Source organism: Carassius auratus, chromosome 23, assembly GCF_003368295.1.
Source record: "Carassius auratus strain Wakin chromosome 23, ASM336829v1, whole genome shotgun sequence".
NCBI lineage: Eukaryota > Metazoa > Chordata > Actinopteri > Cypriniformes > Cyprinidae > Carassius > Carassius auratus.
Window position 1 is genome coordinate 12,060,876 of NC_039265.1, and position 14,467 is coordinate 12,075,342.

The 14,467-nt window shown below is 39.8% G+C and overlaps 1 protein-coding gene across 2 annotated transcripts in view; it reads left to right on the forward strand.

The window, feature by feature from the left end:
* Window positions 1–6,766: 6,766 nt before the first annotated feature.
* The window catches only part of LOC113041335 (macrophage mannose receptor 1), a 33,845-nt gene continuing 26,144 nt past the window's right edge, over window positions 6,767–14,467 (forward strand). For both annotated transcript variants that reach the window (XM_026199802.1, XM_026199803.1), the window contains exons 1-4: window positions 6,767–6,811; window positions 9,535–9,573; window positions 9,911–10,273; window positions 10,631–10,978. In XM_026199802.1, coding sequence (XP_026055587.1) covers window positions 9,537–9,573; window positions 9,911–10,273; window positions 10,631–10,978 — 748 coding nt within the window. In that variant the 5' untranslated portion in view covers window positions 6,767–6,811; window positions 9,535–9,536. The remainder of the gene's footprint in view (window positions 6,812–9,534; window positions 9,574–9,910; window positions 10,274–10,630; window positions 10,979–14,467) is intronic.

Here is a 14,467-nt window from a genome sequence, read left to right on the forward strand (position 1 = left end):
TTTGCATGGAAAATTATATTTAAAAAAATGTTGATTGTTTTTAGCAAACTGATTTTGATATTGATAACTGCTGGTTTTGCACATTTATTTAATGTTTTGATTGATTTATTTAGAAAGAATGTCCTCAGTTTGCTTTTATTTCTGACAAGATTTTCAGGTGGAAGAAGTTTCCATGGGCTATGCTTCCAGTACAAAATGTTCGGAGTGATTGCAGAAATTGTATAACATTTATGGTCTACTTGTATATGTTATGGAGTAACTACTAAATCTTAATTGGTGAAAGAATATTATGAGTATAATATGTATTATAGTGTTAGGTATCTCATAGGTTTCTCACAGATGTGTGTGCAACGGTGGAGCACACATTGGCGGTGGGCTGTAAGGTTCGTGTTTGTGTGTGTGTGTGTGGGGGGGGTATAGTACTCATAAAATTTCTTCAAGGTTGGCAGGTATGGGACAGTTTGAAACATATAAACGAATGAAATTTCAAATTTTGCTGTTCGTCAGTTATTTTGACAGATAGTAGTTACTATGACAATCATTCGCATATGGCTTTATTTTAAGTTAGGTAAACACTACTTAAGAAAAAGAACATTTTACTTCCAAATATCAAACATTTGGCCTATTATGCTGTGATAGAAATTCCCAGTTTACTGCACAGAAGTTACCAAGGCCAGTTCTCCAAATGTGAGGATAGGAGGCTATTGTGAGATGAAATCGCTTATAAAATAACTTAAATATAAAAGGAACTACAGTGACAACACCTGCTTCTTGTAAATGAATCACAGTTGACGTGGAAATATACTGTTAACAACTGTAAAACCTTATCTGACCCATAATGCATTGCGAATTACAGCTGCATCTTGTAAAATGTTTATACAGTAAAATTCTGTTAAATTTTGCTGTAGAAACTACAGCAATTTTTTACAGTTTACCAGTGTACTTACATGGTAATTCCTCAGGAACTGTCCACATAAAAATAAAGTGTAATATTCTGGTTATCAACCACAATTCATATGTAAAACCTAACTTACTGGCCGCTGCTGTAAAACAGCAGTAATTAGAGTAATTACATGATAAAACTAATATAAAGTGTAAAACTTTCTTTACCAAAAAGTGCTGTTGGTCCTGTTACACACTTGTATTTCATTACCAAAGAGTGTTTGTACTTAGAAATACCATTCAGTGGGTTGTTACATATGTGTAGTTACACAAACATTATAGCTGTAGGTACCATTTACAAATGTATACTTACACTGTGGTTACATACTATGTACACATCTAGTTAAAATAGAAGTATGCAGGTATTAAGGACACTTAATATAAAGTGAAACCACTCAAATATTATGTTTAATTGTATTTCAATTAACATATTTGATTCATTTTAATAAACCTGTTTCTTACAAGAGTTATTTTTAAACAGACAAAACACTCAGATTCAGATGGTTTTGCATATCTGACCTGAAAAGTGCTCTTGGTTTCCTGGTTCAGTCGTGTTTTTTTTTACCATCATCAACATCTTGAGGAATAACAGCACATATTCAAATGTTGTCATGAAGATACAATCTGTAAGAACAATATGTAAATTAATAGGGAAATAATTTAAATGTCATACCAACACATGAGACACTGGCTATAGAGACAAGGAAGACAAAAATAATAATAGCTATTTAATATCATCTATTAAACAATTATTAAAAAAATAAATGTATGTGTTCTTTTTCAAATCTCAGTGGATTCTCTTTAAAGTCTCAAAGTTTCTGTTTCCCTGTTGAAATAAGAATGGACATTACATGGACATCTATTGTTAATATATTGAGCTAGTTATCCCTACTATAACCTAAACCAAATCTATGCACTAACCCTAACAGACAATTTTCTGCATATCATATCAAGTCTGTATCCAGATCACATGGTCACTGCAGTCATTTCACTACTCACTACTGACATCTGATTGTCCGTCGGTTCCCGCCTCCTTCTTCCCACGAAAGAACATTGTTACATTAGTGCCGAAGCCCGGGAGGAAGGAGGGAGGCGCTGCCGAAGATCCCTCAGCGGCGCCATCGAGCAGATGTAGCAGTCAGGCGCCGGAGATGCTTGAGGCGGTGGGCTGGAATGAGTTGCCGGGGACTGACGAGTTTGCTGCCGGCCGCCCGTGATGTGGAGGGGCGGCTGCCCTCCGTGAGGGAGCAAAGGAGTCGCAGCCATTCGACAGGGGGCCGGAGCCTGCTGCCATCCTTGATGGAATCAGGAAGAGCAGGGAACTGGGGACTCCTGCCGGCTGCCCAAAACCGGAGGAGCCATCGGCGTCCACCGGGCGGTGGTGGTGGAGTGTCGTGCCATCAAACGAGGGCCGTCCAGTGCCACCGCCCAGTTAGTGGGGGGCCGAGCGGCAGTGCGGCTGGGAACCGGTACCAATATTTTTTTTCTCCTCTCTCCTCTCTGTCGCTCCTATTCCTTCAATCTCCTTTTCTCTCGCCTCATCTGTCCTACCCCCAGGTTCTCGCAGGTCGCAGTGTGCGGTACCCCCCGGAGGGAGGGGGGCGGGAGGCTAAAGCGCAGTCTCATGGGAGTGAGATCGATGGAGTGATTGGAAATCAGCAACACCTGCGACACTCACCGGTCTCGAGTCCCACAGAGGAGATTGGAAGGATACGGCAGGCCAAGCGGGCTGCAGAACAGATGGTTGTGGAGACAAAAACTCTGGGCTGGGTGGAGTTTGATGAGTCCATGGATAAAGAATGAAGGTTGGCCTCGAAGAGATTCTGGTAAACCGTACGGCACCTCAGGAGGGGGAACCGATGCCCTGCCAACACTGTTTACAGGGTAGGTGGGCAGCTGTTGACCTCAACAGGGTATATCATCGGACGGTGGAAGGAATATTTTGTGGATATTTTGTGGAATATTTTTTGTGGATATTTTGTGGAAGGAATATTTTGTGGATCAACAACACTGACATGTAATCCATTGAGGAAACAGAAGGCAGAGGGCTTGGAGGTGGATTCGTCCATCACCCAAGCTGAAGTCAGAGAGAGAGTTAAGAAGGCACCAGGGGTGGATGAGATCCTCCCTGAGTACCTCAAGTCCCTGGATGTTGTAGGGCTGTCTTGGTTGACACACCTCTGCAGTATCACGTGGCTGTCGGGGACAGTGCCTCTGGAATGGCAGTCCGGGGTGATTGCCCCTCTTTTCAAGAAGGGGGGCTGGAGGGTGTGTTCCAACTACGGGGTATCACACACCTAAGCCTGCCCATGAAAGTCTCTGCCAGGGTACTGGAGAGGAGAATTCGGCTGATAGTTGAACCTTGGATTCAGGAGGAACAATGCGGTTTTCGTCCGGGTCGTGGAACACTGGACCAGCTCTATACCTTTTCCAGGGTGCTGGAGGGTTCATGGGAGTTTGGCAAACCAATTCACATGTGCTTTGTGGATCTGGAGAAGGCATTCCTCGTGGCATCCAGTGGAGGGTGCTCCGGGAGTATGGGGTCCGGGGCCCTCTGCTAAGATCTGTCTTGAACGACTGGAGCAGGAGCCTGGCTCGCATTGCCATCAGTAAGTCAGACTAGTTCCCAGTGTATGCTGGACTCCGGCAAAGCTGCCCTTTATCACCGGTCATGTTGATTATTTTTATGGACAGTATTTCTAGGCGCAGCCAAGGAACGCAGGGTGTCCAGTTTGGGGACTGCATGATTTTGTCTCTCCTTCTTGCTGATGATGTTGTCATGTTGGATTCATCAAGCCAGGACCTTAAGTGTGTGCCGAGACAGTTTGCAGCAAAGTTTGAAGCAGCAGGGGTGAGAGTGAGCACCTCCAAGTCCAAAGCCTTGGTTCTCAGCTGGTAAAGGGTGGTTTGTCCCCTTCAGGTTGGTGGAAAGCTCCTGCCTTCCCAAGGAAGTGTTCCCTTTGTTTCAAAACAGTTTCACATAAAATGTATATTTCAATGTTACCATCAGGAAGTTTTCTGTTATTGAATTAAAATAATCTCCATTTTAAATGTTTTCAGGTTTATTTATACTTCTCAATTTTTTTATTGGTTTAAGGTCAGTTATTGATCCAGTTCCACAACTCGTACTTTTCCTTTCACTTAATTATTATTTTTATTGCGTGTTATTATTATTTATATTTATTGCATGTTAAGTCCTTACATGTAAACTGATCAGTCCAGCAAACTTAATCTAAAATGACTGTAAATATAATGTAAAGTGAGTTTGATGTTCCTTTGCATAAAATCATCTACAGTGAATACATGTAAATGGATACATGTAGTAAGATTATATAATCATAATAAATATTAATTGAGTGACGTCATGAAATATTTACATGCTATTTGAACATCAGCATATAAATGAAGTGGAGTACATATATACTGTTGCAAATTACATTAAATGTGTTTGTAAATTAGATTGCTGCTATTATACATTTATTTTAGATCAAGAAGATAAATTAAACAGGAATTAAAATGTTGATTTTGGTGACAAGATAAGATACATTTAATTATATATATTTTCAGTTGATGTATTATATTATAAGAGCTTTTTAACCAGAGGAAACATATTGCATATTGCATATGATATGTGTTCAAGATATTGCATATTTTACCTGTAAAGCTGGTTTCCTGGTTCGGTTGTTTTTTGTTTCGTTTTTTTCTTTTCTCTCTTGATGAAGAACAGCGCACATTCAAATTCTGTCCTGAAGATTCAATCTGTTAGATATCTGATTATTTTTCCCAGAGGGACACTGGGACATTCATGCAAATCAGCTGCATAAAAAAAAAAAAACACCAATATGTAAATTAATAGGGGAAAAAAACAAAGACACATGAGATTCTAGAGATAAACAGAGATGAGGAAGACGAGAATATTATCTATATTTATTATTATCATTTATTAAACTATTTCTCAAGTTAAAAAAAAAATGTTTAAGACAAGAAAGTACTATTGAATAAGGTAAAAATATTAACAAACAAACATAACCATAACTCCCCAGTTGTTTCAGCACAGTACATTAAGATGCTTTGTATTACAAGTTTTCTGTAATGTCTGGTTTCAATGGGATTAAAGGGATAGTTCACTCAAAAATGAAAATTCTGTCATTCATTAGTGTCATTCATGAGTTATGAGAATACTTTGTGTGAAAGAAAACAAAATAACAACTTTATTTAACAATTCTTCTCCTCCAATTGACTGTCTTCCACCATTATCAAGAGTATAGAGAGACACATGCCTTGTTTACAAACAGGGACACATATGTGTATGCGTTGTGGTACTCTCCATAATATATAAATTACTGTTGCATGTCAGTATAGATGTCACCATTTAACTGATGTCCTTGTCCATTGTGTTGCTGTGTATGGAGGGTCAGAGAGCTGTTCCGAAGATGAACAAAAGGTCTTACGCTGCATTCACACTAAACGCGAATAGAGCGTCAAATTCACGTCTACCGCATCTAGTTTGCCACTTGAACACTTTGAGTGTATTCGCGCATCTAGAGCGAAATAGACGCGCGTAAAAAGCACGAGTTTGAAGCTAAATTAACGCATGTCCGAGGCGAAATCTGCTTCTTCTGGGAGGGGCAAGTGGTAGGCGGTTGTCTGTTTGCAAGATGGCTGATGCTGATCGAGCATTCGAGGCTTTTAGACTTTTTCCTGCACACGTCCTCTGAATAAACACATTATCTTGTTAGTGAAAAGTAGCTGTATATAGGGGGAAAATAGCGGCTGGAAGGCCTCGGGTCGATAAACGTGTATGTGACTCGTGACTCAAAAGTGAAACGTGTATTTACAACACTCTTCCAACTGAGGTCCTTTTATTCCTGTCTCTATAGCAATACGAACTTGTGTCATATAGCTCTCGGTTAACTGCTCACTGACAATATCAGTCGTTCCTCCATGTTGAATGAGGGACTCCTGAGCAGGCTCCTGATTGGTTAACGCAGCATGAATTGACACCAAAAGTTAACATTTTTCATCTCGAGCATCAAACATGAATTCGCGTCAAATGCGTAAATGCACAAAAAGTACCATTATTATGCAAGAGGCTCAATTCACATCATTCGCACAAACTAGACACGCAAATTCGCGTCTACCGCCTGGCACTAAATGCATCATGTGCCATGAGACCTCCAGACGCGCCTAAACCCATCTTTACATTGACTTAACATTGAAATCATTCGCGCCAGACACTCTATTCATGTTTAGTGTGAGCGCAGAATTAAAGCGTTGAAATTGAAGTAATGAAAGAATTTTCTTTTTTTGGGTGAACTAACCCTTTAGATATGCACTAATATGCTTTCTTTCACTTTACAAGAAAAAAATATCTGAATTTGATCAAGTCAGGTTAAAAAATACTGCAAATTCACATAATTGCCCATTTTTTTATGAGGAAAATATCAATATGTCAATCAGTTTGAATGAAATATGAAAAAAACCCTCTGTAAAAACCTTCAGAGTATAGAGACGAATAAACGTTTTGGGGTTTGTAAGTGCTGCTTAAGTGGGGGATAAACTTTTGAAGATACGTATTGGAATCGGAATCTACAGATGCAAACATATAAAGTGTAATATAATAAACGGTGTGTGTTTTAGATGTTGTCTTTCCACTCATATAAACACCCACACAAGCCCACACACAAACACATACACACCTTTTATTCAGTGCTTTTGCCTTAGTGCTAAACAGTGTGTGTGTGGGGGGGGGGGGGGTTAAGGAAGCAAGCAAACCACAGAAGGAAGTTTTTCTGTCCAGGAAAACCAGAAAGAGAGAGGATCGGTGATATCAGTCTGTTCTGGCAAACCTGAAGCACAACATCTACAGGTAAGAGACTCTGAGTTATAACCTTACATTGATCATAATATGATTGATTTATCAGTGTTTCTATCACATTATATTAAACTGATCACGGTTTAACTGGTGAATGTGAGGATTTTCCACATTTGAGTTATTATAAAAGCAAAACAAGGAAATAAAGGTAAAATCTAACTTAAAATGATAATAATACTAAAAACATTTACGATAATTCACTCATCAATGCAATACTAGTTCATAATGTCTGTGTGAATTTAATTTTTGAGGCTTTAAAAGCAGGAATGTGCAGAATAAAACAATACATTATTTAAAAAAAATATATCATATTTCTTAAAGGTAAAAGAGAAAAAAATCCAACAGTAAAAGCCTATAAAATTATCTATATATATATATATATATATATATGTATATATATATATATATATATATATATATATATATATATATATACACACACACACACACACAGTGGGGCTCTAAAGTTTGGGCACCCTTTGCAGAATCTGTGAAAATATGAGTAATTTTCAAAAAATAAGAGAGATCATACTAAATGCATGTTATATTTTATTTAGTACTGTCCTGAGTAAGATATTGTACATAAAATATTTTAACATTTATTCCACAAGACAAAGAAATTGCTGAAATTATTAAAATAACCCCACTCAAAAGTTTGGGAACCCTTGGTTCTTAGTACTGTGTTCTGTTACCTGATGATCCTCGACTGTCTTTCTGTTTTGTGATGGTTGTGCATGAGTCCCTTGTTTGTTCTGAACAGTTAAACTGAGCAGCGTTCTTCAGAAAAATCTTTAAGCTCCTGCAGATTCTTCAGTTTTCCAGCATCTTTGCATATTTGAACCCTTTCCAGCAGTGACTTTATGATTTTGAGATGCATCTTTTCAGACTGAGGACATTTGAGGGACTCAAACACAACTATTTAAAAAGATTCAAACATTCACTGATGCTCCAGAAGGAAACAAGATGCATTAAGAGCTGGGGGGTGAAAACTTTTGGAATTTGAAGATCAGGGTAAATTGTACTTAGTTTGTGTACCGGGAAACATACAAGTATCTTCTGTTGCTTACGAAGGGCAGAAATAAATGGAAAAAAAATATATTTCAACAAAATAAGACAAATTTGGCCATCTTCATCGTGTTCAAAATTTTTCACCCCCAGCTCTTAATGAATCTTGTTTCCTTCTGGAGCATCAGTGAATGTTTGAATCTTTTTAAATAGTTGTGTTTGATTCCCTCAAATGTCCTCAGTGTGAAAAGATGCATCTCAAAATCATAAAGTCACTGCTGGAAAGGGTTCAAATATGCAAAGATGCTGGAAAACTGAAGAATCTGCAGGAGCTTAAAGATTTTTCTGAAGAACGCTGCTCAGTTTAACTGTTCAGAACAAACAAGGGACTCATGCACAATCATCACAAAACAGAAAGACAGTCGAGGATCATCAGGTAACAGAACACAGTACTAAGAACCAAGGGTTCCCAAACTTTTGAGTAGGGTTATTTTAATAATTTCAGCATTTATTTTTTTTTTATTTTTTGTCTTGTGGACTAAATGTTAATATCTTTTATGTACAATATCTTACTCAGGACAATACTAAATAAAAAAATAACATGCATTTAGTATGATCTCTCTTATTTTTTGAAAATTACTCGCATTTTCACAGATTCTGCAAAGGGTGCCCAAACTTTCGAGCCCCACTGTATATATTTATTATTTTTTGAAAATATAATCAGACCAAACCAAAAACAGCATTTAAAATGACTTACAATGCATTATATAAAACAATGAGGCAATGATTATTGGTTAATTAATAAATAAGTTGTTTTATTGAATAAAACTGTTAAAATATATAATGTAATACAAAGTAAACTATTTATGTACATTATATATTACAAATACTTGCAACAGGAGCCAAAGGCCTGGTTACTGCTAGGGATGTAACAATTAACTGAGAGCCCATTAATAATTGATTCAAATGTGTGATGATTCAAATCAGTTGAGAAGCTAAAAAAAAAAAAAAAAAAAAAAAAAGATCATGCCTGAGGGGAATGTACATCTTTATAAAAGTTCATAGGGTTTTTTTTTTATTTTCATGTTGCCTCTGTATAATGCAAGTTAAAGTTCATAAGTGCAGCGTTGCTTTGTTTACAGTGGTAACCAAGGAAACGCTCAAGCGCCACCTGCTGGCAGAGAATGAATCTGCAATACAATCTGTTTTACAAAACTGAAGTCAAATCATTCTGTTTTTGCTTAAAAAATTGTAAATTATACAATCTAATTAATTTTGTCATTTAGCAGATGGTTTTATCCAGAGTGACTTAGGAATGAGGACAAGTAATCAAAACCAACTGCTGCTGTTAGACTCACAGGAGAATCAAGTTTTCTTTTGTGTAATTTCTGAATGTTTGAGACTAAAATCAATCAGACAACATAATTAGTAAAATAATAGCCATAGGTAACTGTCTAGTGCTACAATTGTAATTTGTAAATAATACAATATAATTACAATTTATTTATTTTTAGATTTTATGTATTTTCAGTGTATTTTCACACTGAATCGTGACACACATCAGCTTCAGGAGCTTCATGTGTGTATTTATGACTGATGTAGAATCTAATAAGCGATGATAAAGCAGAAATGACATGATCTGATGTTCTGGATCTGGTCAGATGTTCAGCGTCTGCATCATTTATTGAGACTGATTTCTGTTTTTCCCTCAGAAATGGAGAGAATCACACTGATGTCTGTTCTGCTCACAGGTGAGTGCTTGACTAGTACTAGTGCTGATAGTTAGTGTTAGTGCTGTCACAACTAAAAGAGATCTGAGCCAACTTTCAAGTTCAAGACGATCCAAAGAATTCAGTTTGGTCACTGAAAATCAAATCTCTGGAAATGCAGCACATTCATGTGTTCATCTTTAAAGTGCACTCAATGTTCTTCCTCTAGAGCTCCACAGTCTCACCAAATCCTGTAGAAACACTGAACGTACGACAGCACCATTCAGAGCACTTTATCAAACACATACTGAAACTCTGAGCTCTTGAAATACAGTGTGGATATAATGAGTGAGATCTGTGTGAATGTGTCTCTCCTCAGTCGTGGTCAGTTCGTCTCCGCGTCAGTATCACTTTGTGAATCAGAAGAAGAACTGGACTGAAGCTCAGAGATACTGCAGAGAGAAATACACAGATCTGGTCTCTATCAATGACATGAATGAACAGAATGATATAAATCAGCTCCTACAGAGAGAGAACAGTGCTGACCGTGTCTGGATTGGGCTGCAGGACGCATGGGTTTGGTCTCTGAATAACTCTGACTTCTACAGAGGAAATGAGTCTCAGTTTAGGAAGTGGGGACCAGATCAACCAAATGGAGATGGAAACTGTATTTATATGAACAGTGATGGACAATGGCATGATGTAGACTGTAGAACAACAAGATATTTCATCTGCTATAATGGTGAGATCAGCTGTATGTTTCATATCTGATGAACTTTGCACTATTAATTAACCAAACTTCTTTAAATCTTCTTTAAAGCTGCTCTTAGCTGAACTGGTTTCTAAATTTGATGAACTTTGCAACATTCAAACTTTTTAATTTTGATTTTAAATGCTACAGAAAGAAATGTGACTTGATTATGTGATTAGAACACAGACACTTTCTAAAAGACTTGATAATTTTCATTATGAAACGCTTTCAGTTTTAAATAATGAACCACAATTAGATTTGTCTTTTTGTTCTTGGTAAATAAGAGGAGAAAGAACATGTATTTAATTCTTTAAATCAATATCAGAGAAATGTTTTTCTCGTTTAAAGGCAGCAGTAAAGGATTCGTCCCTGTACAGGAGCAAAAGAACTGGTTTGATGCTCAGAAACACTGCAGACAGAAACACACAGATCTGGCCAGTGTGAGGAATGAGACGGAGAATAATCAGATAAAGAACATCATAAACCAGAACCTAACTTCAGATAAACAAGCCTGGATCGGTCTGCAAAGATTCTGGAATTGGTCAGACAACAGCAACTTCATATCCCCTCTCTGGAGCACTGGTCAACCCAATATCAGAGATGGCAAAAACAGCATCTGTGTATCAACTGGTGTCAGTGAAGGAGGATGGACAGACGAGCGTTGTTCAGTTCAGCATCTCTTTGTGTGTTATGATGGTGAGTAGATCAATCATCTGAGCTGCTGAACATCTACTTGTCAAACTACAGAATCTCTCTCATCATTACAGAAGTTCAACAAGCACTCTATAACTTTAACCCAAAACTTTCCAAGTGTGTTACTGGTTAATTCACCCAAAAATGAAAATTCTGTAATTAACTCAACTCAGAAGATATTGGTTCACCTCTGAAACACATGAAGATATTGTTAATGAAACTGGTGGGAAAGAGGTTTCTGTCCCACCAGAAAAAGTCAATTTAAACAAAACATACTGTAGGTCATGAAGGCGTCAAAAACTGAATCCATATTCACTTTATACATTGAGAATAACTGATGTAGAATCAATTTCCACTCAGAAATTGCTAATAAATTTCACAAATAGTCAAAACACACTGAATTACTGTAAATGTTAATTTATGAAGTACTGAAACAGTATTTTCTCGTAAAATAAGTAATCTTATAAGTAAGTAATCTTAGTTGTATTTACTTTTTAATGTATGTACAACAGACTTAACTTAGGCTTGTATTAACATAAATGCACATGCAAAGAGATGTAGTAAAACACATATATAAACTACAACTAATTGAAAATGTCACATATTTAGTAATTTTATTTATAAAATTAAAATGTAAATGTAAAAAAAGTACTTTAGAATTCATAAAATATTCCTGAAAAGTTTTATGACATGTCTTAATATCAAGAATATGTTATTTGTTCATTTTCTTTAACTTTTAAAAAAAGGATTTGAATCTATTACAATGAATAATACAATAGCGTCTGGTATAATATATTGCTCTATAATGAAATGAAAAGGTTTAACTTACTATCTTGGAAATAAAGCTTCATCTTTAAATTCATAATGTATATAGTCATGAATATGTCTGAATAAATTATGATGTGTATATTTTTATTGTCCTTATTCGCTGTCCTTGATCTATTTCAGACTCTCCAAGATGGCACAAATATATTTACTAGCATTAACGTTTCCCTGTATAATATTGTATGCTAAATTAATAATTAATTTAACTGTCTCCATTGTCGCTGCGGCTGCTCAAAGCTGTGGCCGTAAGGTCTCCGGTGCCTGTCGAGGCGGCATTCCCCGAACCCGGTGGTGGACACCGGAAGTAAGGGATGCTGTCAAGCTGAAGAAGGAGTCCTATCGGGCCTGGATGGCTTGTGGGACTCCGGAGGCAGCTGACAGGTACCGGCAGGCCAAGCGGACTGCAGCCCGGGTAGTCGTGGAGGCAAAAACTCGGGCCTGGGAGGAGTTCGGTGAGGCCATGGAGAAAGACTATCGGTTGGCCTCGAAGAGATTCTGGCAAACTGTTCGACGCCTCAGGAGGGGGAAGCAGTGCCCTACCAACACTGTTTACAGTAGAGATGGGCACCTGTTGACCTCAACTGGGGATATCGTCGGACGGTGGAAGGAATACTTCGAGGATCTCCTCAATCCCACCGACTTGTGTTCCGTTGAGGAAGCAGTGGCTGGGGACTCGGAGGAGCACTCGTCCATCACCCGGGCTGAAGTCATCGAGGTAGTTAAAAAGCTCCTCGGTGGCAAGGCACCGGGGGTGGATGAGATCCGCCCCGAGTACCTCAAGTCTCTGGATGTTGTGGGGCTGTCTTGGCTGACACGCCTCTGCAACATCGCATGGCGGTTGGGGACAGTACCTCTGGACTGGCAGACCGGGGTGGTGGTCCCTCTTTTCAAGAAGGGGGACCGGAGAGTGTGTTCCAACTATAGGGGGATCACACTTCTCAGCCTCCCTGGGAAAGTCTATGCCAAGGTACTGGAGAGGAGAATTCGGCCGATAGTGGAACCTCGGATTCAGGAGGAACAGTGTGGTTTTCGTCCCGGTCGTGGAACACTGGACCAGCTCTATACCCTTTCCAGGGTGCTGGAGGGTTCATGGGAGTTTGCCCAACCAGTCCACATGTGTTTTGTGGACTTGGAGAAGGCATTCGACCGTGTTCCTCGCAGCATCCTGTGGAGGGTGCTCCGGGAGTATGGGGTCGGCGGCTCCCTACTTAGGGCTGTTCGGTCGCTGTACGACCGGAGCAAGAGCTTGGTTCGCATTGCCGGCAGTAAGTCAGACCTGTTCCCGGTGCATGTTGGACTCCGGCAGGGCTGCCCTTTGTCACCGGTTCTGTTCAAAATTTTTATGGACAGAATTTCTAGGCGCAGCCAAGGGCCGGAGAGTGTCCGGTTTGGGGACCATATGATTTCGTCGCTGCTTTTTGCGGATGATGTTGTCGTGTTGGCCTCCTCAGACCAGGACCTTCAGCGTGCACTGGGACGGTTTGCAGCCGAGTGTGAATCGGCTGGGATGAGAATCAGCACCTCCAAGTCCGAGGCCATGGTTCTCAGTCGGAAAAGGGTGGATTGCCCACTTCAGGTTGGTGGAGAGTTCCTGCCTCAAGTGGAGGAGTTCAGGTATCTTGGGGTCTTGTTCACGAGTGAGGGAAGGATGGAACGTGAGATTGACAGACGGATCGGTGCAGCTTCTGCAGTAATGCGGTCGCTGTACCGGTCTGTCGTGGTGAAGAAGGAGCTGAGCTGTAAGGCAAAGCTCTCGATTTACCGGTCAATCTACGTTCCTACTCTCACCTATGGTCATGAGCTGTGGGTCATGACCGAAAGGACAAGATCCCGGATACAGGCGGCCGAAATGAGCTTTCTCCGTAGGGTGGCTGGGCGCTCCCTTAGAGATAGGGTGAGAAGCTCGGTCACTCGGGAGGAGCTCAGAGTAGAGCCGTTGCTCCTCCACATTGAGAGGAGCCAGCTGAGGTGGCTCGGGCATCTATTTCGGATGCCTCCTGGACGCCTTCCCAGGGAGGTGTTCCAGGCACGTCTCACCGGGAGGAGGCCCCGGGGAAGACCTAGGACACGCTGGAGGGACTATGTCTCCCGGCTGGCCTGGGAACGTCTCGGGGTCCCCCCGGAAGAGCTGGAAGAAGTGGCTAGGGAGAGGGAAGTCTGGGCATCTTTGCTTAGACTGTTGCCCCCGCGACCCGGCCCCGGATAAGCGGAAGATGATGGATGGATGGATGGAATTTAACTGTCATTTAAATCATTACCTCTGTAATGATAATAGTAATTGGAACCAGGTGTGGTTTTGGTGATATATGTCTGCACATGTGCAGTATGGGGCAGATGCCCTGAGAGTGTGCGTGGTGACAGCACGTCACAGTTGTAACCGCTAATAAACACCAGCGTTAACTTTCAGTTGTGAAGCTGTTTTTATTTAATGAACTCACAAGATCGTTACATGGTGTCAGAAGTGGCTTGTTGAAAGGAACGTATGGAATGGAGCAGAATATGAAAGTTAAGAAGAGGAGTTAAGAGAGCATGCACACATGGATTACAAACACAGAATAGAGGGATTGCAGCCGCCTCCGAAACTTCAACTTACTGGTAATGTTGCTGAGAATTGGAGACGATTCAAGCAACGATTTCTCTTGTATTTATCTGCAATTGATGGAGATT